The sequence below is a fragment of the Scyliorhinus torazame genome, chromosome 7, assembly GCF_047496885.1.
Source record: "Scyliorhinus torazame isolate Kashiwa2021f chromosome 7, sScyTor2.1, whole genome shotgun sequence".
Lineage (NCBI taxonomy): Eukaryota > Metazoa > Chordata > Chondrichthyes > Carcharhiniformes > Scyliorhinidae > Scyliorhinus > Scyliorhinus torazame.
The window spans coordinates 80,149,065-80,175,265 of NC_092713.1; the positions used below are offsets into that span (position 1 = coordinate 80,149,065).

Consider the following 26,201-nt stretch of genomic DNA (forward strand, 5'->3'; position numbering starts at 1 on the left):
CCAAGCTCTGCAGTCCTGCCACACCCAGCCGTGAATGATGATAGACAATTAAACAACTCACTGGAGAAGGAGGCTCCACAAATATCCCCATCCTCAATGATGGAGGAGCCGAGCACATATGTGCAAAAAACAAGGTTGAGGCATTTGCAACAATCTTCATCCAGAAATGCTGAGTGGATGATCCATCTCGGTCTCCTCCGGAGGTCCTCAGCATCTCAGATGTCAGTCTTCAGCCAATACAATTCACTCTACGTGATATCAAGGAACGGCTGAAGCCGCAGAATACTGCAAAGGCCCTGACAATATTCCAGCAATAGTACTGAAGACTTGTGCTCCAGAACTTGTCACACCACTAGCCAAGCTGTTCCATACAGCTACAACACTGGCATCTACCCGGCAATGTGGAAAATTGCCCAGGGGTGTCCTGTACACAAGAAACAAGACAAATCTAACCCGGCCAATTACCACCCTATCGGTCTACTCTCCATCATCAGCAAAGTGATGGAAGAAGTCATCAACAGTGCTATCAAGTGGCACTCATTCAACAATAATCTACTCATAAACGCACAGTATGGGTTCCAACCGGGTCACTCAGCTCCTGATATCATGCAGGCTTGGTTCAAATAAAAGAGATGAATGCCAGAGGTGAGGTGAGAGTGACTGCCCTTGACATCAAGGCAGAATTTGACTGAGTATGGCATCAAGTAGCCCTAGTTGAACTGGAGTCATCAGGAATCAGGGGGAAACCTTTCCACTGGTTGGTGTCTTAACTGGCACAAAGGAAGATGGTTGTGGTGGTTGGAGATCAGTCATATCAGCTCCAGGACATCACTGCAGGAGTTCCTCAGGTAGTTTCCTAGGTCCAACCATCTTCAGCTGCTTCATCAATGACCTCCCTGCCATCATGTCAGAAGTGGGGATGTTTGCGGATGACTGCAAAATATTCAGCACCATTCGCTACTCCTCAGATAGTGAAGCGGTCCATGTCCAAATCCGCAAGATCTTGCCAATATCCAGATTTGAGGTGGCAAGTTACATTTGCACCGTACAGCCAGCAATGACTACCTCCTGCAAGAGAGGATCAAGCCATCGCCCCATGACATATGGCATTACCATTGATGAGAAACTGAACTGGACTAGCCATATTAATACTGCGGCCACAAGGGTAGGTCAAAGGCTCAGAATCCTACGGCAGCAAGTTTAGGTATATGCCCATGCGAGACATCGTGTGGAAGGAGTGGCAGATGTTCACCCCAGCTATCGGAGTACACATTATTGGAGCAACTGCTGCTCCCTGATGACTTGGGAGAGGGCAGGATTGGCGACATCTATGGGTGGTTAGGGTGCAGGGCAAAGCACAGGTGGTGTGGATAAAGTGTAAGTGGGGGAGGATTTGGGGAGGGATATAGGATGGGGACTCTGGTGTGAGGCGATGCGACGGGTGAACTCAACCTCGTGCTCGAGGATGAGCTTGATTCAGTTCAAGGTGATTCACAGGGTATACATGACTGGAAGAACAATGAGTGGGTTCTTCCAGGAGGTGACAAATGAGTTTGAGAAGTGGAGGTCGTCGAATCATGCTCATATGTTCTGGGGCTGCGAGAAGCTGGAGAGCTTTTGGGAGGCGGTGTTTGGTATGTTATCCAGGATAGTGGGGCTGAGGTCAGGCAGGACCCTATGGTGGCAATCTATGGGGTTTCAGAGGAGCCAGGGCTGCTGGAGGGAAACGGAGCTGATGTTGTGGCCTTCGCCTCTCTGTCTACCTGGTGAAGGATCCTTTTGGATTGGAGGTTGGAGACACTGCTAGGGGTGATGGCCTGGCTGGGGTACTTGTACGACTGTCTCAGGCTGCAAAAGATAAGTTCGCCCTGAGCGGGTCAGAAGAGGGTTTTGAGGGGCGCTTGAAGCCGTTCATGACCTTATTTGAGGAGCTGTTCATCGTGGGAGGGGGGGAAGGATTAAATCGGAAAAAACTGTACAAACTGTTGCCTATGTTTTGATGGAGTGTTTATTTTGTTAATGTTGTGCATATTTGGAATAAAATATCTTTTAAAAAAAGAAGAATCCAACGCTGAGTAACTCATCTCCTGATCCCTCAAAGTCTGTCCACCATCTACAAGACACAAATCAGGAGTCTAATGGAATACTCTCCACTTGCTTGGATGAGTGCAGTTCCAAAAAGACTCAAGAAGCTTGACACCCGGGCAGCACGGTGGCGCAATGGTTAGCACTGCTGCCTCATGGCGCCAAGGTCCCAGGTTCGATCCCAGCTCTGGGTCACTGTCTGGGTGGAGTTTGCACATTCTACCCGTGTTTGCGTGGGTTTCACCCCCACAATCCAAAGATGAGCTGGGTCGGTGGATTGGACAGGCTAAATTGCCCCTTAATTGGAAAAAAAATGAATTGGGTTCTCTAAATTTAGATTAAAAAAAGAAGCTTGACACCATCCAGGACAAAGCAGCTCACTTGGTTGTTCCCCCTTTCACAATCATTCAAACCCTCCACCACCGACGAACAGTAGCAGCCGTGTATACCACCTACACAATGCACTGTAGTGACTTGCCAAGGTTCTTGAGACAGTACCTTCGAAAGCCACAAGACATCAACAGCAGATACCTGGGAACCCCATCACCTAGAGGCCCCCTCCAAGTCACTCACTGCCCTGACATGGAAAGAGATCGCCATTCCTTCACTGTCACTGCCTCCATAACAGACAGTGGGTGCACCTACATGTCAGGGACCGCAGAGGTTCAAGAAGGCAGCTCACCACCACCTTCTGAAAGGCAACTAGGGATGGGTCATAAATGCTGACCTACTCAGCGACGCCCACATCCCATAAATGAATTTAAAATAAGTAAAAACATGAATAAATAAATTCTTTCATGGGGTTTGTGTATTGCTGGCTAGGCTAGCATTCATTGCCCATCCCTAACTGAGCTTGAGAAGGTGGGTAAGCTACTTCTTGAACCACTGCAGACAATATGAGACAACAATTCATGCATACTTTCTCTCATCCAATATGCCTTATTCATTGCTAATAATGTGCTCTCCTCTACATTACAGAAACAATGGCAAATTTGGTGATCACTATCCTGAACATTGCCACTCTGTCCAAAGTGACCCTGTTTTGCCGATTGTACTTTAACTCCCATCCCACTTTGACCTCTCAGCCTTTGGTCTACAGTTCCAAAGAAACTCACACGAAGAATAGATTTGAAGACTAGTGCTCCAATTTCTATTTAGCAAAACTGCAGCTCTCCAAACTGCAGCTCTTTGATCTTGACGGTGACTTTAGTGTTATGGGCCAGTGTTTGAGAAACCCAAAGTGTATCATGGAGTTGACCTGACCCACAACTTTTAATAGACTGTGGTATGGGGAGCACACGGCCCACTCTCCAGGTGTGGTACAGCAGAAATGGAAAAGTAATTTTTAAAGCAAAACAATGTTTATTCTATGAACTAAGTTAACCTTTTTAAAACATAGTGAACATCTTAGCAACCATTAGTTCAAATACAACCCCCAAAGACTACAACACTAAGTAAACCTTTTAAGCTTTCGCTTTTAACATCCATACGACTTAAACACAAAACCTTTACCAGAAGCACATCAGGTTAAAGTCACGACGGTTATTAGTTTTAAATCACCTGGATTGATTTAGTCTTTAGATTACAGAGAGAGATTCATACACCTTCTGGCTGTGACTGCAGCTATCCAGCTCTGAAAACAAAACTAAAACACACCCTGCAGCCTGCTCAAAAACAAAAGTAAAAAGCTGACAGACAGCACAGCTCCATCCACTCTCTGACATCACTGCAGTAGTAAACACTCATTTCTTAAAGGTATTCTCACTACAGATATTTATATACACACCCATTTATAAACACCCATTACTTAAAGGTACTCTCATATGACACCTCCCCCCAAGGAAAAAAAAACCCATCAACTTCAAGATGGTTTCATTTTTCACCTTTTCACTATCCTTTAAGAAATGCACAGTAAATATACTTTTTTGTTTAAAAAAAAACACACGCAAACAGGTACAATAAAATAGTCCATTTTTGTTCTTCTTCCTCCAACTGAAATCCTTCCTGATTGACAGCCTCTTTGAACAAGAAGGTCTCTGCACGGTCCATCCTTTTCTCGTCGCCTCGGCATTTCTCTTTAACGTCAGATATTTGAGTTAAATCTGATCGCAGAGTCCTTTGTAATTCTCCAACACAGGAGCATTAGTTATCACAGCTTTCAGGCAGCCAAATGCCTGTTGAAAGTTCGCTTTCCACTGAAATTTTCGATGTTTCTTCAGCAAGTCCATCAGTGGAGCAATCACACTACAAAACGTTTGCACAAATGTTCGATCAATACCACTCATGCCAAGAAGTCACAATTTCCCGTCGTCTTGAGGGTATCGGAAACTCCTCAAGGAAAGTGACTGGGGCTTTTCCAAATTCACTTTTGGCTAGGTTTATCACCAAACCCGCCTCCTGAAGTCGATCGAATAACTCCATCAGATGTTTTAAATGTTTTGTCCATGTCTGGCAGAAAATTACCAGATCGTCGATGTATACCGCAGAATTGGGTAATCCTGAAACAACTTTGTTAGTTAACTGTTGAAAATGTAGCTGGTGTGTTTTTCATGCCAAATGGCATAACTTTGAATTGGTATATACCATCTGGAGTCAGAAAAGCTGAAATCTCCTTTGCCCTTTCGGATAAAGGTACCTGCCAGTAACCTTTAAGTAAATCCAGTCTGGAAATAAAAGCTGATTGTCCCACTTTCTCAATGCAATCCTCCAAACGTGGGATAGGATAAGAGTCCATTGTTGTAACTGCATTAACCTTTCTATAATCCACACAGAACCTTTGGGTGCCGTCTGGTTTAGGTACCATCACTATGGGTGAGCTCTATTGACTGCAACCCACGTCAATTATTCAATTTTTAAGCATACTCTCAATCTCTCTGTTAACCTGTGTCAATTTTAAAGGATTAAGTCTATGTGGATGTTGTTTGATAGGAACAGCATTGCCCACATCTACATCATGTATAGCCATTTTAGTACTTCCCAATTTATCTCTACAAACTTGTCCATGTGATATTAATAACTCATTCAGGACAGTTCATTTTTCCTCTGGAAGGTAACTTAACTATTTATCCCAATTTTTAAGAACATTCTCGTTTTCCAATTTAATTTGAGGTATGTCAAATTCACAGTCATCTGGATTTGGTTCGTCACTTTGAGTTAGAATCATTAAAACCTCCTCCTTTTTCTCGCCTTCCCTTTCAAAGCACCTTTTAAGCATATTCACATGACACACTCGGTGAGTTTTCCTTTTATCCGGCGTTTTTACCACATAATTAACCTCACTTAATTTCCTTTCAATCTGATAAGGTCCACAAAACTAGCTTTTAAAGGTTCACCTACCACTGGTAACAATACTAAAGCTTTATCTCCAATGGCAAAACTACAAACTTTGGATTTCATGGCCGGTACCCGTTTCATCACATTTTGTGCAACTTTCAAATGTTGTCTAGCCAATTCACCTGCTCTATTTAATCGTTCCCTAAAATTTGACACGTAATCCAATAATGTAATTTCCGATTTCTCACTCACCAATTTTTCCTTAATCAATTTAAGTGATCCTCTTACCTCATGACCAAAAATTAGTTCAAAAGGTCTGAATTTGCTTGACTCATTAGGTGCATCCCTAATTGCAAACAGTACAAATGGAATTCCTTTATCCCAATCCTCTGGATAATCTTGAGAATAAGCCCTCAACATTGTCTTTAATGTCTGATGCCACCTTTCTAATGCTCCCTGCGATTCTGGATGGTACGCAGTTGATTTAAATTATTTTATTCCTAAGCTATCCATAACTTCTTTGAATAACCTTGAGGTAAAATTTGATCCTTGATCCCATTGTATTTCTGTGGGTAGTCCATATCGAGTAAAGAATTCAAGTAACTCCTCCACAATCTTTTTAGCTGTAATATTACGTCCTGGAATGGCCTCTGGAAACCTAGTAGACACATCCATTATAGTCAAAAGATATTGATTCCCACTTTTTGTTTTAGGAAGCGGTCCTACGCAATCAATTAAGACCATTGTAAAAGGTTCCTCAAATGCTGGAAAGGGTATTAAGGGTGCTGGTTTTATCACTGCTTGAGGTTTCCCTATCACTTGACATGTGTGACATGATTGACAAAATTTAACTCCATCTTATGTAGTCCAGGCCAATAAAAATGTTTCTGGATTTTAGCTTGAGTTTTTCTTATTCCCAAATGACCTCCCACTGGTAACTCATGTGCAACTCGCAACACCTCCTTTCTATACCCTACCGGCAATACTACTTGATGAACTTCTGCCCACTTTTCATCCGCCTGCATATGTAAAGGTCTCCATTTTCTCATCAAGACATCACTTTTACGGTAATAATACTGATATACAAGCAGATTCCTCCTCCATGTATGCTTTCTGAAGCATCCGTTTTATTTCTACATATTTCTGTTGTAACTCCGCCAATTTTCCTGAACTAAAAATATCTGCCTCATCCTCCACCTGTTCTTGTTCTTTTTCAACCATCTGATCAAAAATAGTTTCTGATAATTGCACTTCACCTTTATCTTCACTCTCTGATTTCTCCGCTTGTCTTAACCTGTGACTTTGCGACCTTGTTACTACACAATCCGGAAAAATCCCAGGACATTCGTCCTTCAACACTTCAGTTGTCTGATTTTCCACTGGCTTATCAACCACCGTAGGCATCACTCCCACCTGCGATCCAGCTATATAATACACAAGATGAACTGTATTCCTGGACAAGATAGTTTATCTATTACTCCTACTACCACTTCACCACTCTTCACTGGACTTTCCAACCTTACCATATATAATTGAACACTACTCCTCACACCCTAAATTCCACATATTACCACCTTTTCTGGCAATATTCTACCCAAACTACATAACTCCTCATCTCTTACCATTAAAGATTGACTCGCTCCCGTATCTCTTAAAATTGTGACTTCTTTACCTAATCCTCCTGATACAAATAAGTAAACTTTACCCACACAAGTAAATTCTTTAAAGAGATCTGGCACCTTCTTATCAATCACCTCTTGATCAGGCTGTACAATCTTTTGCACCTCCTTCGCTTCATTTGGGCTTTCCTTTACCACTTTCACAAACCCCACTGTCTTATCCTGTTTTACCACATCAGCCTTCCCAGTGCTTTTCTTCAACCACCAACACTGTGACTTTACATGGCCTAATTTATTACAGTGAAAACATTTGAAACTTTTCATTTCTCTTCCACTCTCCTGGATTTCTTTTTTAGTCTCAGGTACACTCTCATTATCTCCCATCAGATCACCTTTACCACTTGAGATTTTCTCATGTCCCCAGTTTCCTCACAGGCTGAAACTATGTTGGAAACCAAGCTTTGATTTATGAACTAATTAATAATCATCTGCCATTTCTGCTGCTAACCTCGCAGTTTTAACCCTCTGCTAATTCTCACTACATCAGGAGTTGAATTTTTGAACTCCTCCAAAAGTATAATTCTCTGAGAGCTTCATACGTTTGGTCTATTTTCAAAGCCCTTATCCACCTATCAAAATTACTCTGTTTGAGCCTTTCAAACTCCATGTATGTTTAACCAAATTCTTTCCTTAAATTTCTAAACCTTTGTCTGTATGCTTCAGGCACTAGTTCATATGCACCCAAGATGGATTTTTTTCACCTCCTCATGTCTCAGATACCTCCTCCGGTAGTGATGCAAACACTTCACTAGCCCTACCTACCAGCTTTGTTTGAATCAGTAATAACCACATGTCCTGTGGCCATTTCATTTGATCAGCCACCTTCTCAAATGAAAAGAAAAAGGCTTCTACCTCCTTCGCATCAAACCTTGGCAATACTTGGACATATTTAAATAGATCCCCACCAAGCCTTCGACTTTGACGCTCTTTCTCACTATCCTCATCACGATCATCCAACTGTACGTTTCTCTTACGTCTGCCAATTTTAACTGACTGTCATGTTTCATGGCCATTTTCTGAAGTTCAGGCCATTTTCTGAAGTTCAAACTCTCTCGCTTTATCTTTTTCCCTGATCTGTATCTCCCTTTCTCTTTCTTTTTGTTCTGCTGGGGCTATTCTTTCTTTTCTCCTTTCTTCTCTCTCTTTTTCCTCTCTCTTTCTCTTTCTTTTTCCGCTCTCTCTCGCTTTCTTTATCCTCTCTTTCGTATTCAAGCTGCTTTAATTCTTTCTCATGTTCCATTCGTTTAATTCGTAACTGAAATTTTGCCATTTCCAATGAGTCAAACTGTATCTCACGCAACTTTAAATGCTTTGCCACCGCCATAATTATCTCATCTTTTCGCATTTTGCCAGGTAATGTTAACTGCAATGTTTTCGCCATATCTAACAGTCTGCTTTTAGTCTCTGTCCGCAAGGTACTGCATGTGACCGTCTCCACCTCCAAAAACTTCAGAGCCTCTTAGTTATTGTCCACAACACACTCACCACTTAAACTAAAATACCACACCTGAACAGCAACCACAATATGCTCACTCCCACTGTCTTTAAGTTCACTAAGCCAATCCAATAGATAGACTTTTATCCCCTCGAGACCCCAATTTTTTATGGGCCACGGTTTAGAGAACCCCTAAGTGCATTATGGAGTTCACCTGACCCATAACTTTTAATAGATTGTGGTATGGGGAGCACACGGCCCACTCTATAGGTGTGGTACAGCAGAAATGGAAAAGTATTTTTTAAAGCAAAACAATGTATATTCTATGAACTCAAGTTAACCTTTTTAAAACATAGTGACCATCTTAGCAACCATTAATTCAAATACAACACCCAAAGACTACAACACTAAGTAAACCTTTAAGCTTTCCTTTTTAGCATCCATACAACTTAAAACAAAACCTTTATCAGAAGCACATCAGGTTAAAGTCACTACTGTTATTAGCTTTAAATCACCAGGATCGATTTACAGTCTTTAGATTACAGAGAGAGATTCATACACCTTCTGGCTGTGACTGCAGCTATCCCAGCTCTAAAAACGAAACTAAAACACACCCTGCAGCCTGCTCAAAAACGAAAGTAAAAAGCCGACAGACAGCCCAGCTCCACCCACTCTCTGACATCACTGCAGTCGTAAACACCCATTTCTTAAAGGTACTCTCACTACAGATATTTATATACACACCCATTTATAAACACTCATTTCTTAAAGGTACTCTCATGACATTAGTAACTTCAGGTCTTAGCTACACCTTCCATTTTCTTCGCAACTTGCTTTCAATCTGCCAGGGTCCAGGAGGATGGCAGGCTGGCACATATCTAAACATATGATGTAACTTGTTCTTTTCTCCATGTATAATTGTGAGGTCCATGTAATTTTCTATTTTAATTTCTTATCTGTTGCACAACAGCTTTTGTTTTCCTTCACCATATCTACATGAACTTCTACAGCGCATTTCACCTTCTTCCTTGACTACTCGCACATTTTGTTTTGTTCTGTGTGTTTTCATTATCTCACTGATAGGCTGTTACAATATCTATTTTCTATTTAGTAGGTTGCAGGCCTCATGACACATTAATTGCCTTTATAACTAGTATATCTGTTGGCTATCTCCTTCCTTTTGTTCCAACCTTATTCACTTGCCAGTTTCTCTCTGTCATCAACTTCACGAAGGGCAGACACCAAAACATCCTAACCTGTCTGCATTCTCCACAGTTATGACTGTATATTCTAGTATCTTCCCTTCTTTTTGGACTATTTAAAGGTTTTTCATTTTTTTCAAAAGATGGAAAAGTGCGTTGGAGAGAGCATGGGAAGTATTCAAAATGGGGGATCACAGTTAAAGCTGTTGGAATGTTTTGTTTGTTGTATAATTTTTACTGATTGCCTACAAGTCCTTCTGGAGAGCTCGAAACCTAACTGATTAATTTTCCCCAGTCAAAATTATTCAAAGATATCCATAATGGCGCAATAGTTAGCACTGTTGCTTCACAGTGCCAGGGACCCGGATTCAATTCCAGCCTTGGGTGACTATGCTGAGTCTGTCCGTTCTCCCTGTGTATGCATGGGTTTCCTCCGGGTGCTCCAGTTTCATCCAACAGTCCAAAGTAGTACAGGTTAGATGGGGCGACAGGAAAGGGCGGGTAAGTGGGCCTGGGTAGGGTGCTCTTTCAGAGGGTTGGTGCAGACCCGATGGGCCGAATGGCCTCCTTCTGCACTGTAGGAATTGTATGTGGGAAAATCAATCAGCAGTCAACCTGTGAAAATGGATCATGTCACATAAACAATAACCTCAATCTTATTTATTATTTGATTCTTCTCAATCTTAAAGAGGCCATTTTCAGGATTTTATGATTAGAGAATTATAGAAACAACTTGGAAGCCAATGATATATAACTACATATCATATCTCTTTATTTGCTAATTAGTTAACTGGTAATTAGGGAATATAGAAGCACACAGCACTTTTGTTTTCACAATGCTGGCTTAACTCTTGTTCAACAAATTATCCACTACAATTTTATGTTCGGGAAGCACTCGTGTATATTGTAAGTACCACTGTAACAACAAGTGCATGTTAAAAGACATGTTCTCATTTTGTGCACACTGACCTAAATGTCGTTCAGTAACTCAAGATAATTATTCATATTATACGTACAAGTCAAGTGTAGTGCATTACTGACACTTCAAATCCTGGATCAGAATGTAATTATCTTCAGAAATGCACTATAAATAATGAGTGTAAATCCATAGACTAACTCAAATTGGGGTTTGAGCATCTTAAACGTCACTGCATTTGAAAGCTGAACAAAATCTAAAGAAGTGACTGGTTAGGTAGAAATGGTGCAGCTTTCCAAAAGAAAAAAAAACAATTGTATGCTTCAAGCAAAATCTTGAAGTTATTTTTCATGCATAAACTTAAGTTTCATCCAAAATATGCACAAAAATGCAACACAAGTTAAAATTTTGTAGCACATATGTATTGCTGTAAAACCTTTCCAAGAATTTGGTGATCGCACGGTTGGAATCATTAACATGTACATTTCTTCAAATATCAAACACAGCATTGAAGTATTATGCGGAAAGTGATATAAAATGTTATTAGAATTTTTAATAAGATGTAATTACGTTGAAGAAATAAACGGATGACATTTTAAATTTCTTGAAAATCAGTACAGAAGGAATATTCCATTAAACAGGATGTATGCTATAATTTAAAAACATTTACGGCTGGATTGACAGCACAGACCCCCCCTCAACCACACATTTAACAGGGAGCGGTAAAGACATCAGATGGCCAGCCCTGCCGTTGGGTCTACTAAGACACTGAATGAAGAGTGCAGGAGGGAATGCCAGGCGCAGCATCAGGCTACTTAAAAATAAGGTGTTAGCTACAAAACAGGAGTACTTGTGTGCCAAACATAAAAAGCAGAAAGTGATAGACAGAGCCAAGTAATTCCAAAACTAATGGATCAGGTCTAAGCTCTGCAGTCCTGCTACATCCAGTTGTTAATGGCAGTGAACAATTAAACAAGTCACTGGAGGAGGAGGTCCAACAAATATCCACACCCTCAATGATGGAGGAGCCCAGCACATCAGTGCAAAAGATAAGGCATTCACAATGATCTTCAGCCAGAAGTGCTAAGTGAATGATCCAACTAGCTTCCTCCGAAGGTCCCCAGGCATTACGGATGCCAGTCTCCAGCAAATTCAATTCACTCTACATGATTTCAAGAAATGACTGAACCACAGAACCCCTACAGTGTGGAAGGCAGCCAGTCGGCCCATCATGTCTGCACCAATACTCTGAAAGAGCATCTTACCCAGGCCCATTCCTTCACCCTCTCTCCGTAACCCCATCTAACTTACACATTTTTGGACAAAAGAGCAATTTAGCATGGCCAATCCACCTAAACATGACATCTTTGGACTGTGGGAGGAAACCGAAGCATCCAGAGGAAACCCACGCAGACACTGGGAGAACTGCAAACTCCACACAGACAGTCACCCAAGGTCGGAATTGAACCCGGGTCCCTTGCGCTGTGAGGCATCAGTGCTAACTACTGTGCCACCGTGCTGCGCTTACTTAAGTTTAAAAAGTTTCAGACCCACTCTTCTCTCCCTCAAACTCAGTGTAAAATTCAATCATATTATGGTCACTGCTATCGAGGGAAGCCTTCACTATGAGATCATTAATTACTCCCATCTCATAGCACAATACTATGTCTAGTACTGCCTGCATTCTGGTTTGCTCCAGAACATGCTGTTCTAAGAAACAATCCCAAAAACTTTCAATGAACCCATTATCTAGGCTACCTTTAACCATCTGACATTTCCAGTCCAAATGTAATTAAAATCATCGCCATGCCTTTCGGACAAGCTCCAGTTATTTCTTTCTTTATGTGCCACCCTGCCATGTGGTTACTATTAGGGGCTTGTACAAGACTCCCAGAAGTGACCTCTTGTCTTTACCATTTTTCATCTCTACCCAAACTTATTCCACATCCTGGTTTCCTGAACTTTGGTCGTCCCTCTCGATTCCTAACAAAGTCACCCCAACACGATTTCCTCGCTTCCTGCCCTCCCTAAATATACTGTACCCTTCAATATTCAGGTCTCAATCCATGGCCTACTGCAATCATATCTCCGTACTGGTTATCAAATCTTACTTATTTATTTCTATGTAATAATAATAATCTTTATTGTCACAAGTAGGCTTACATTAACACTGCAATGAAGTTACTGTGAAAAGCCCCTAGTCGCCACATTCTGGCGCCTGTTCGGGTACACAGAGGGATAATTCAGAATGTCCAAATTACCTAACAGCATGTCTTTCGGGACTAGTGAGAGGAAACCGGAACACCCGGAGGAAACCCACGCAGACACGGAGAGACCATGCAGACTCTGCACAGACAGTGACCAAGCGGGAATCGAACCTGGGACCCTGGCGCTATGAAGCCACAGTGCTAACCACATTTGGACATTCTGAATTCGCCCCGTGTACCCGAACAGGCACCGGAATGTGGCGGCCAGGGGTTTCTCACAATAACCTTATTGCAGTGTTAATGTAAGCCTACTTGTGACAATAAAGATTATCATTACTATATAATTGCAATTAAGATAGAGGATAAAATATCCCAAAGTACTTCTAAAAAAATTAAACATCTTATTTTTATGAAAACGGAGACATTTAACAATCCAGAAATATAAAATGAGGTTTTCACAAAGTGAGGGTGTTTGGCAATAATTATGGAGTTATAATTACCTAAAATCCCAGTTACATGTCATTAAGTGTGGTGTACATTTTTTGATACATTTTACAGCAAAATGAAGAGTTAAAGAGCAAATGTTATAGTCAGTTCAATGATTTCTAATTAATTGCATTCTGGGGGAACATCAACAATATAATCTCCGGGAAGTGCAGAATCACTTACAGCAACCTCTGGATTTTTATATTATTCTGTACAAGTGTGAATTTGTTGACATAGTTTCAGATGAGTACTGCTGGTGAACACTAACAAAATCATAATAATTACTATCGCAAAATCCAGGCCAATGATATATAAAACGATTGCGTTGTAAACAAATGGTGGTAAAACAGCCATGATATTGACATAAGACAATAAGGACAATGAGAGTGAATTATAAAGACACAAAGAACATGAGGATAGTTCAGAGGTGGAAAATAAAATAGGTAGCACAAACGGTTGGCAGAATGGAACAAGTCCTTGCAACCATTTTTTAACATTATTGTGCTCTTAAGAAATAAGTATTAAGCTTTACTTCATTATTGTATTTTTTACTTGTAGTACACACTCTCCTTTATAAGCATTATCTTCAGTTAATCAGGTATCCCAAATTAGAAATCTGACAGGATTACAAGATCAAACAAATTAGGTTTGCTAACTGTCTCAGAATCTGACTCTCACATCAAGTATTAAGTCCATGAATCAAGTGAATTACAAATTAAGAGTAACAGTAGTGATGCTAGCTATTGGCTGTGAACAACCTCTCACATAACTTCTTGTTGGGCTGTTATATTGAGATATCTCTGGGCCCTATAGGTAAAGTAAAATCTATTCCGATTCTTCTACATTTTCTTCTGCTTATATGGAGCAAAGGAAACAATAGGATTTTGTTCTGCAGATGTGAAAGACTTTGGTACATTTTATCTTTTCCTTTCCCCAGACAAAAATGTGTCAGCTTGAAGACAGTTTTAGACTTCTGAGAGAAAAAAAGTAAGCTGAACATCCAGAGAAACAGTGAATGAAAATACTCTCCCATAACCAGTGTAAATAAATTTATGTTTCTGACTAATTAAAACCCTTTTGTATGAAATGAGAAGTCTAAAGATGCCAGTGTTCACATTAGGATGAGTGGATAGTTTCTTTTGGCGAAACGGAATAAAAAAAAAAAACAGGATTTGCACTGAAATAAGATGTCAACAGACAGAATTAATAACTTTGTTGCATCATTTTCCAACCTTATTATTTATCAGCACTTTTCACCCAGTAATGCAATAATTATTAAAGCCTATTGTAGCAATTCACATGGTTGCAGAAGCTGTCTTCAAAAATTACAATGTAACCTTAAACATTTTCCAGTTTTTACTCACCCTTGGAGTAGGCAATAAGCTTTGAACAACAAAAACAACCGGATTTCCCACATTCTTTATGGCATCCACTGCTTCGTCATGTGTGGCATTTTGCAGGTCTACACCAGAAACCTGTAATATACATTAAGATCAAGTTGACTGTTTACTTTTCTCAACACCTGGTAGACTGAAGAAAATGTTACATGGTTGTTCATCAACAAGGTTTTGTTTTATTAATTTACGGGCTATGGGTGTCGCTGGCTAGGCTAGCATTTATTGCTCATCGCTAATTGCCTTTGAGGTTGTGGTGGTGAGCGGCAGTCTTGAGCCTGCTGTCCCTGTGATGTAGGTACAACTACAGTGCTACAAGGGAGGGAGTTCCAGGATTTTAACCCAGTGACAGTGAAGGAACGGCGATATATTGCCAAGTCAGATGGCGAGTGACTTGGAGGGGAACTTCCTGCTGCTGGTGTTCCCAGGCATCTGCTGACCACATCCTTCTAGATGGTAGTGATCATGCATTTGGAAGATGTTGCTTTAAGGAACCTTGGTAAGTTCCTGCAGTGCATCTTGTAGATGGCACACACTGTTGCCAGTGTGCATCTGTGGTGAAGAGCGTGCATATTTGAGGAAAGAATGTCATTGAGCAGGTTGCTCTATCCTGGATGCTGTTGAGTGTTGTTGGAGCTGCACTCATCTGGTGATGTAAGAGCATTCCATCACGCTCCCGGCTTGTGCCTTGTAGCTGATGAATAGGCTTTGGGAAGTCGGGAGTAGTTACTCGCCGCAGGAATCCTAACCGCCAACCTGCATCTGTAGCCACAGTATTTACATAGTTAGTCCTGTTCAGTTTCTGATCAATGGGGAATCCCAGGATGAAGATTGTAGGGGATTCAGTGATGGTAAGGGATTCAGTGATGGTAAGAGTGTCAAGGGGCAATGGCTAGATTCTCTTTTGTTGGAGATGGTTATTGCCTGGCTCGAGTGGTGTAATGTGACTGTTAAGGGCAGTATTACTATCTTCTTGAAGCATGTTGCTATACCCGAACTCTGGGAATTGTACAGCTTTGGGAAAATGTGGGAGGCATAAAATGACAGTTTATATTTATACAGCAGTGTCCCACAAACTTACTCGTTCAAAGTGAATTAAATCTAAGTTCATGTTTTTGAAATATTTGCCAGAACAAATTACAGATGCTATTTAATAATAAATCACACTATGGACACGATGGAAGCATTTTTGATTATAATGGATTAATTATTGGATTATCCTTGCTGGACACAGCACTCACAATTAAAGAGTGACTGCTAAATGCTTCATCAAGTTCCAGATAACACATATTTTGCTCTGGTATGACAAAGGCACTTCGATGCAGAAGGTTATTTGCTGCTCTTGTATTGAATGGCGATCCATCACTAAAATAATTCAAAATAGTTGATTTCCAGGAAGACATTTTGTTTAATTACCAAAAATATTGAGAATAGTTAATGACCTGATGATAAAGATACAGTTTTCATTGTAGAGAATGTGGAACAAAAATAAATGAAGGGGGCGATTTTACTGCGTTTGAAGCGTTTGCTACTAAATCTCAGGAGATTTGTGCCAGGGAGATCTTAGAACATGCCCTTCCCGGCCACCCCGCCACTCCAACCCCCTGCCGATGGAATCAGGTTCACGCCCAGCAACGGCAGGAGCCTGATCACCACCTAATTAATTGGAATTGAAAATACATAAAACTACCTCCCAAGTTTGCCATATGTTCCTTCCCCCCCGGCCCAACCAGTGTGATGTCATGCTGGCATGAATCACTACTGCTCTGCAGCAGTTGAGATGATCAGGTGGGGGTGCAGAGGCCAGTGCAGCTCCTGAGTGGTCAAGAACATGGCAACCCTGGCATCACGATTGGGGGGGACAATTGGCATTGATGATTAATGGAGGCATGGGGGAATTGTTGGTGATGATGGGTTGTGGGGGTGGGGGGATTGATTGCCTGTGATGTTGGATTGCGGCGCAAGGGGTGGGGGGCGATGTCTGCACTTTTTTGGGGGGGAAAATTATGCCCGTAGTTACATCTTGGAAAGTATAACACAAGGAATGTGGTAAATCTTAAACAGGAGAATAAGGAGGACTTTACCAACATCCTGATAGTGTATAACATATAAGCAGTAAATTACCCTTGTTTTAAGGGTCAGTGCAATGTTGAGAAGCACCTATAATGAGCAAACGTTGTAAATTACTGAAATTATACTGTTTGCACCCAAGTATCTGTCAAGAACTTAATCTTGTTGTTTATTGTCTAAGCCACAGCCTGGTCCAGTCTATATGCTTCAAACAATTAAGAACAAGGAACGAGAATATAATGACAAAGCTTTTCTGTCTGACCATTTCCTATATTTACCTAAATGACACAGACCACAGACACAGGCATTGACACAATATTGCTCAGGAGAGGGCGCAACGTTTATTTATGGGACAGATCAATGATACTGAATCGAAGTTCAATATCCAGCATTAAAAAAATTAACTGAAAGAAAAGAAAGGGATGGAACCCATAACCAAAATGAGCTAATTCAAAATAAAATTTAATTTCTCAGCCAAGGTCCAGATTCCCCTCTACACATTAATGCTTTTTAAGCCACTCACTTAAGAATGGTTACAAAGGGCAACACGGTGGCGCAGTGGATAGCATTGCTGCCTCACGGCGCCGAGGTCCCAGGTGCGATCCCGGCTCTGGGTCACTGTCCATGTGGAATTCGCACATTCTCCCCGTTTTTGCATGGGTTTTGCCCCTACAACCCAAAGATGTGCAAGCTAGGTAGATTGGCCATGCTAAATTGCCCCTTAATTGGAAAAAAAATGAATTGGGTACTCTAAAATAAAATTTTAAAAGAAAAGAATGGTTACAAAAAGCAGCAGAGCAACAATATTCAGTGCAGGGAGGTGAATTACTCAGCCACTGAATTCACTACCCCAAAGGTAAGAGAGAGATTGTTGTTTTAGCAATAAAATGCCCCAAATACAATATTTACCTTTCAAAATTTTATCAAATATGGACTAATGATTTCTATAATAATTACATAAATCCTCAGTGAATACATTAAGGCCTTGAACTCATTTAAATTATTTCACGTTTTCCTGTAAAATTCATAACTTTATAATATTCTTTGGGCAGCAAACCCACAATCCTCCTCATAAATACATCACAGCAATTTGAATGCTTCATGCTTCTCTTTTGTGCTCTCAGGCATTGCTAAGAAATTAAAATTTGCAGTGCACCAAACCTTTCAATTTACAATTTATACAGTTACCGCAGTTCTTATATATTCATGCTTAATATTATGTTAATGTTATTTACTGATGTTTATTAAGATGATTTACCTCAATAATTTTGTCCCCTGTCTTCAGGGCTTTGGATCTTCCAGCTGGACTCGCCTCCAAAACATGTTTAATAAAAATTCCTCTCAATTCCTCCCCATTTTTCAATCGTTTTATTACTGTATTTCCACCAACAATACTGATTCCAAGTGACTCCCCTGGTTCTCGCCAAAGCTCAACCCTAGAGTGAAGGTACATTTGCTTGTAACTTAGGCTGCAATAATGAGTGAATTTCGCTGCCTACTTTCTCTTCTGTCAAATTCAAAATCATCCATTAATTTATGTTCAAAACATATCAGTATTTACAATGAAGTCAAGAACATCTTTGGAATATAGAACCTTTCCTTCTTTATTTCAGTACATTTATTTCAAGTTCAGAACTCATGGTTTGTGGTTTCAACCTATAAAAACAGAATATCTTCCCAAATACTTCACGGGAGAATGTTTTCATAGTACTGAAAAAAAACCATTAAAAAAGCAAAAGAAGCAAAAACCAACAAAAGTATATAAGGATGGAAGAGAAAAGTGACATCCGAAGGAAAGATAGTCACTCAATGTCACAAGACCTGACTCTAGATACTCGATACCACAAACATGACAGGCTGTTTCATCTTGCAAATGCAACATATTACATGCGTTGATAATGGAGTAACTCATGCATTGATCAGATTGACCTGACTAATGCCACATCAATCATCTCACAATCATGCAAGAGGTGAATTGGAGATCCCTCTGTCATAAAATTCATAGGAGTCACCACTGTCCTGGTGCAGCTGATGGAAATAGAGGCAGTCATCGAGATGACACAATCACTTCTATTTTTTTTTATAATCACTCAGTATAAACTCAAATGCATTAAAATGAACACTGCACCACACACCTGTAAGATTACAAAACTTCTCGGGGTTAAATACAAGAATTGGACTGGATAGTTCCACTTAAACTCTTGTACAGAGCATATGTTAGAGAAAGAATCTTGAATTGACTCAGATACCCAAAAGATCCCAAAAGAGAATTTGACAGGGTTGTTTGACGATTTATTTCCTAACACTGGGGCGGATCTGACTAAGATACAATGAGTTGGAATCAAATGCAATGAAATAAAAAGCTTTGAAACAGATCTGCATTTGAGCACATGGCACTGCAAACATTTAAAGCTTTGATACAGAGTTCGCAATATTATATTTCAATTCTGAAAAATAAGAAACAGAGTTAATATTGAATGACCATTCATCATTCCAACCAAAATGTATTTTAAGAGTTTCTTGGAAGATTCTGCAGCATATTTTGTTTGATTGAGATATTAAAAGATTTTTTTTTCTTTTATTTAATAAATTTAGAGTACCCAATTCATTTTTCCAATTAAGGGGCAATTTGGCTTGGCCAATCCACCTAAACTGCACATTTTTGAATTGTGGGGCGAAACCCACGCAAACACGGGGAGAATGTGCAAACTCCACACGGACAGTGACCCAGAGCCGGGATCGAACCTGGGACTTCGGCGCCGTGAGGCAGCAGTGCTAACCACTGCACCACTGTGCTGCCCTTTTTGTTTCTTTTTTTTACAACATTACCTTTATCTACAAATAGTATAGTGAGGATGGGGTAACCCTTATTTGAATTTTTCCATATACCTGTATTCTTTTATTTCCACAAACTGTATTTTTTACAACATCTTGATAATTAATATTCATTTGTCTGTCATTTTAAAACCTCTTTCTTTCTTCGACTCATGGGTGATCTGGCATCCAGAGCACTTCACCAATGTCAGAAAGTCAAAAGCAAATGACAGGCTTTCTTGCTTTAATTTTGCCACATTGAATTGTGACTGATGCAAGACAAATGAGAGAATGAAAGAAAAGTAAGAGAAAGAAAAAAAGATCTGTTTATAATGTTCAATGTTTTTGCGAGTTAAACAAGTAATTTCAAAGTAAATATTAAATCAGCACCTCAAAAATAAATAATTTAAGGGCAATGATCCCATCACTGAAACTTGGGGAACATCACCAAAGTATTCTCTCCAATCAGTAAAGCATCCATTAAACTCTGCATTCTGTCCTGTAACTGACTTGCCATCTATCCTGCACATTCCCTTTATTCTCCAGATTCTTTAGCAGTGCCTTGATAGCCTTGTGAAAATACATAGATCTAACACACATTACATTTCCTTTACTAACATTCCATTATTTCCTCAACTAACTTGATTAAAAATGTCAAATAAGAATTACTTTCCACAATATATGACTAGCTATCCTTAATTAAGATAGGTGATTGCATCCTTTCGAAGCTTAGTCAGTTAATTCATTACATAGAATTTACAGTGCAGAAGGAGGCCATTCAGCCTATTGAGTCTACACGGGCCCTTACAAAGGGCACCCTACTGAAGCCCACGTATCTCCCCTATCCCCGTAACCCAATAACACCCACTTAACATTTTTTGGACACGAAGGACAATTTAGCATGGCCAATCCACCTAACCCGCACATCTTTGGACTGTGGGAGGAAACCGAAGCACCCGGAGGAAACCCACGCAGACACGGGGAGAACGTGCAGACTCCGCACAGACAGTGTCGCAAGCCGGGAATCGAACCTGGGACCCTGGAGCTGTGAAGCAATTGTGCTAACCACTATGCTACCATGCTTGCTCTTCAGTTACATCGCATTTTGTTTTGGGGACAGGTGGTGAGAAGTAACTGAATATTTAAATCACAATTAATAAACAAATTTACAGTTTCTTTCTAAACACTTTATACAAGTCCACTGTTTTCTTTTTATTAAGGGGCAATTTAGCATGGCCAATCCATCTAACCTGCACATCTTCGGGTTGTGGGGGTGAAACTCACGCAGACACGGGGAGAATGTGCCAACTCCACACAGACAGTGACCCAGGGCCGGGGTCGAACCCGGGTCCTCAGCGCCATAGGCAGCAATGCTAACCACTGTGCCAACCCATACAAGTCCATTGTATCACCTACAATCTAGGTGGTGTGGTTGTGTAGCAGTAAAAGCATTTACATGGGGAACAAATTGGGGAATTTGGTCACAAACAAAAGCCAAACATTTTGATGATCTCTTACCATCGTGGTGCCTCCCAGTGACTTAAGACTGGGGTTTCTTCCCCCTCTCCTTCTTCTCTTTCAGGCAATTCACTGATCAAAAAAAGAATAAAGCCACTTAGGAGTATAATTTAATGTTATTTTTTATTGGAACAATGAACTTCAAACAAGGTAAACAAGCCAGGTTAATGGATAGAAGTAGAACTTTAAAATTCGACTAACCCAAATATGTAATATTTGAATGAATGCTACTCATCTTCAAATCTAATACTCATTCATCAATCATGGAATATAACTGCTGGCACCTGTGAAAAGGACTTCCATTTGGCAATGAATTCCATATTTCTCTGAGAAATGATGAAACAGAACTGCTAATAAAAGTTGACTTGACTGCTCACAAGCTGAACTGTACAGGCAAAGCAGCTGAATGAGCACAGTGCGTGACATTTTCATAAACACGATGATAGTTGTTGATAGCACAACCCAAGGTCCAATCAATGATTAAAACAAGTGCCAAACAAAAAGCAAAAGTTGAAAATTTAATGGAGCTTCATTAGCATCCGTAAAGTAAAAATATATGTTTAGGGTTTTTGGTGGAGTCTCTTCATAATAATTAGCCAGAATATTAACTTTTTTTTTCTCACATCAGGTGTTGCCAGTTTTGCAGTATATTTTCAGTATGTTGTTCATAATTTTGTCATTTGTAGTTTTCTCTTCTTAACTCTACAGTTTTTCATTCATTTCTAATATCACAGCTTTCTTCGACTTGTGAAAACTGGAAAATGTGAGACTGTAAGGTCAGTAACTGACAGACATAAAATTAAGGTGGTGTCTTTGTTGAGGAATGTTCACAAATGAAAAAGCCAGATATAGTACAGGAGCAAGCAGAATAATTGTGAGGGAATTAATTGACACGGAGGAGTGGATGGTCTCTGGTGACTCTCTCTGGAGTTTGTACTTTCTCCCCGTGATGCGTGGGTTTTCTCCTGGTACTCCGGTTTCCTCCAACAGTCCAAAGATGAGCAAGTACGGTGGATTGGCCATGCTAAATTGCCCCTTAGTGTCCAAAAGGTGAGGTGGGGTTACTGCGTTACGGAGATAGGGTGGAGGCGTGGACTTAAGAAGGATATTCTTTCCAAGGGATGCCACAGTTACCAGAGGCTGGATTTGAACCCGGGTCCCTGGAGCTGTGAGGCAGCAACGCTAAACACTGTGTTACATTGCCGCCCACAAAATGCACGGCCTCACACTTATCCACCTTAAACTCAATCTGCAACATTTTTGGCCACTCTCTATCTATATCCATTTGTACGGTTATTTCCTCATTGCAACTTACTGTCACACCTAATTTTATGTTGTCTACAAATTTGGCAATAGAACCTTCTATCTCTGTATCCAAATATAGATTGTAAATAGTTGAGGCCCAAGAACCGAACCCTGCAGCACCCCATTAGTTGCATCTTGTCACCTAGAAAAAGACCCATTTGTCCTGCTTCTGTCCATCAGCCAGTCTTCAATACACACTAATAAATTACCCTTAACCCCATGTGACCTAACCTTGCGTATTAACCTTCTGTGCAGCACCTTATCAAATGCCTTCCAGAAATCCAGGTATACTTCATCTACAGGATCCCATGATCCACATTGCTTGTTACATCTTCGGAAAATGTCCTGATGTTACTTCTAGGATGGCATGTATGAACAGTGGTTAGCACTGTTGCTTCACAGCGCCAGGGTCCCAGGTTCGATTCCTAGCTTGGGTCACTGTCGATGCGGAGCCTGCATATTCTCCCCATGTCTGTGTGCGTTTTCCTCCCACAAGTCCTGAAAGATGTGCTGTTAGGTAATTTCGACGTTCTGAATTCTCCCTTAGTGTACCCGAACAGGCGCCGGAATGTGGTGACTAGGGGATTTTCATAGTAACTTTATTGCAGTGTTAATGTAAGCCTGTTTGTGACAATAAAGATTATTATTTAATAACTGATTCTAACAATTTCTCACAACAGATGTTAAATTAACTGGTCTGTAATTACCCACATTCTGCCTCCCTCACTTTTTTAATCCACCATTTTTCCAATCTACCATGTTCAGGGAATTTGTGAATAATATAACCAATGGATCCACTATCTCCATTGCCACTTTCTTTAACACCCTAGGATGAAGGCCATCAGGCCTGGGTGAATTTCTTTTGTGTTTAGTGTGCAGCATTTAGCAAAAATTCTGAATATTAATATGAAAATTATCTTCTCAAATTATTTGCAAAACACAAATTATAAACAAAGTAATCAATTATGATGACCATGTGTTCAACAATCCAATGCAATATATAGCCCAGGTTCTAAATAAGATACTGATCTAACCTGCCTTTCAACTGTTAATCAATATATCCCATTGTTAAAAGCTTTTGCACAATGGCCATCAAGAACACAAGGCAATGTATCAGTAGTACCCATAATATCCACTTAAGCTCCAGCAATTTATTCCATTACAGTCTAAGTTCAAAGCTGGTCACAAAACATTTTTGCATATATGCTTTGATATGCAAATTAGAGATGATCTACAGTAGAGATTTGTATTCAATTTTTCTCCACAGGTAATTTTGAGCTATCAATTTTGCAACTATAATTGTTCAGATGTTGAAAAAATTATAACAGTGCGCTAACTTTAAATATTTGCAAAATGTATTACATTTTGCTTCACTGTACTTTGAAAAATTAAATAATTGCTGTGAAAGTCAATGTTGTTCTTAATTCAGAATATATTAACAAAGCTAATTCTTCTGTACATTTTCTTTATCTACTCCTCTACTCCTCTATAACACTACAAACCTCACATTCCAATACTGTTATCTTGCTTATATTATGCAAAGTGCATATAGGTGAGATAATCATGAGACACCCCAATTGTAACAATAATAATCACTTATTGTCACAAGTAGGCTTCAATGAAGTTATTGTGAAAATCCCTAGTCGCCACATTCCAGCGCCTGTTTGGGGAGGCTGGTTCAAAGGAATTGAACCCACGCTGCTGCCTTGTTCTGCATTACAAGCCAGCTATTTAGCCCAGTGTGCTAAACCAGCCCCTATTGTAAATAACTCAATTCAAACCTGTCCAGACCTCTAAACCTGAATTTTGCGAAAGTTCTGTACAAATATCAATCTTCTTTCCTATAAATTTATGCTGAGAATAAACGTCACTACTTCATTAGAACAAACTGAAAAACTTAAATTTTAAAACTTCGAACAGCTTTCCTCTTTTTTTTATTGATTTTCATTTGTGTGTATAACAAAGAGAAAAGTTAAGAGAACACAGGAAACACATACAAGAACAAGAAGCATATTAACAGTAGAATCCAAATGGTTGGTTACACCAACCATACCATAACCTAGAGGCTACCCCATTGTAGTAAAGCATACTTGGGATGTAATTGAGGCAATAGAAGTATAACACATTAGTCACCGTAGCAGCATAAATAGATCTTTCCCTTTCCTCAGCCCCCTTTAACCACTTTATGGTTGATTCCCCTATGTTCTGGCAGATGCATCTTGGCCTCTCCGCCCCGCCATTTTATTCCCCCCCCCCACCTATTCCCCCATATCGATCACTCCTCCCCCCCCCTCCCCCCACCCCTCCCCAGTTGCTGGCCACAAACAGGTCCTCGAAGAAGTTGATAAATTGCCTCCATGTGTTGTGGAAGCCTTCTTCCGATCCTCTGATGACAAATTTTATTTTCCCCAATTTCAAGAATTCGAACAGCCAGTCCGTGGCCTTGGGCAGCACTGCTGATCTCCAGCCGAGCAGGAGTCTCCAGCGGGTGATCAGGGAGGCAAAGGTCAGGGCATATTCCCCTCTCCCCATAAAGAGTTCTGGCTGTTCCAACACCCCGAAGGCTGCCACCAGCGAGCATGACTCCACCCTCGCCCCCACAACCCTGGACATGGCTTCGAAAAAGGTGGTCCAAGTTTGGGGCAGGACCAAAATATGTGGGTGTGGTTGGCTGGGCCTCTATGGCATCATTCATATTTGTCCTGCACCTCCAGGAAGAACCTACTCATGCATGTCAAGTGCACACTGTGCTCAGCCCTTTGCATGAGGAGGTGGAGTTTGCCCTATGCAGTGCTGCGATCCAGAGTCCTCCCCCATCTCCATGTCCACCTTCTCCTCCCAATTTTCCAGAGACTGGCTCAGCGGGGCCCTTACCTCATCCAACGTTCATCCATACATGTCAGCGCAGTTACTGTCCCCTAATTCGCCTGCTGCCAGCAGTCTGCCCAGTAGGGCGTGTCTGGGTAACTCGGGGGACATTGCAGTCTCCTTGCGGAGGAGTTCCTCAGTTGTAGGTATCTGAGTTTGTTCCCTTTGTGAACTGGAACTTTTCTGTTAGTTCCCATAGCATCGTTACTCAACCATCGATGTACAGGTCTCTTACTGTCAGGACTCCTTCATCCTGTCTCCACGTTTTGAAGGCAGTGTCTATTTTTGCCGGGATGAATTTATGATTTTTGCAGATGTGGGCCGCAGTGGACATTGCACCATGTTTGAAATAATGGCAGACCTGGTTCCACATCCTTAGTGTGGCCACCGCCACCGGGTCTCTCGAGTATTTGGCTGGAAGAAATGGGAGTGGTGCCGTGGCCAGTGCTCGGAGGATGTCCTGATACAAGAGATCTCCGCCATGCGCACCCATTCAGCTTTTGGCTCTCTCATCCACCACCGTACCCTTTCTGCGTTTGCTGCCCAGTGGTAGAGGAGGAGGTTCGGCAGCACCAAGTGCACCATACTTCTCCTCCTTTGTATGATGCTTTTACAGATTCTGGGGAGTTTCCCCACCCTCACAAATGCCACAATTAATTTCTCTACTTTGGTGAAGATCAGGAGGGATCTGAACAGGAAGAGGAATCTTGGCAGCATATTAATTTTTATTGTCTGCACTCTTCTCTCTCGGGAATGTGGGAGCGGGTCCCACCTCCGCAGGTCTGTCTTTACCTCTTCCACTAGACATGATAGTTTCCACCTATGGATCTGTGTCCAGTCGTGGCCTATCTGGATCCCCAGGTATCGGAACTTGCTTTGGGCCAGCTTTAACTACAGCATTCCCAGCTCTGGTTCTCACCCCTGGGGGTACACAGAGAAGATGTTGTTC

At 40.9% G+C, this 26,201-nt stretch overlaps 1 protein-coding gene across 8 annotated transcripts in view; it reads right to left on the reverse strand.

The window, feature by feature from the left end:
* The window catches only part of patj (PATJ crumbs cell polarity complex component), a 565,709-nt gene that overhangs the window by 347,092 nt on the left and 192,416 nt on the right, over positions 1–26,201 (reverse strand). For all 8 annotated transcript variants that reach the window (XM_072510952.1, XM_072510955.1, XM_072510950.1 and 5 more), the window contains 3 exons: positions 21,080–21,151; positions 18,006–18,183; positions 14,648–14,758 (listed from right to left, as the gene is read on the reverse strand). In XM_072510952.1, coding sequence (XP_072367053.1) covers positions 14,648–14,758; positions 18,006–18,183; positions 21,080–21,151 — 361 coding nt within the window. The remainder of the gene's footprint in view (positions 1–14,647; positions 14,759–18,005; positions 18,184–21,079; positions 21,152–26,201) is intronic.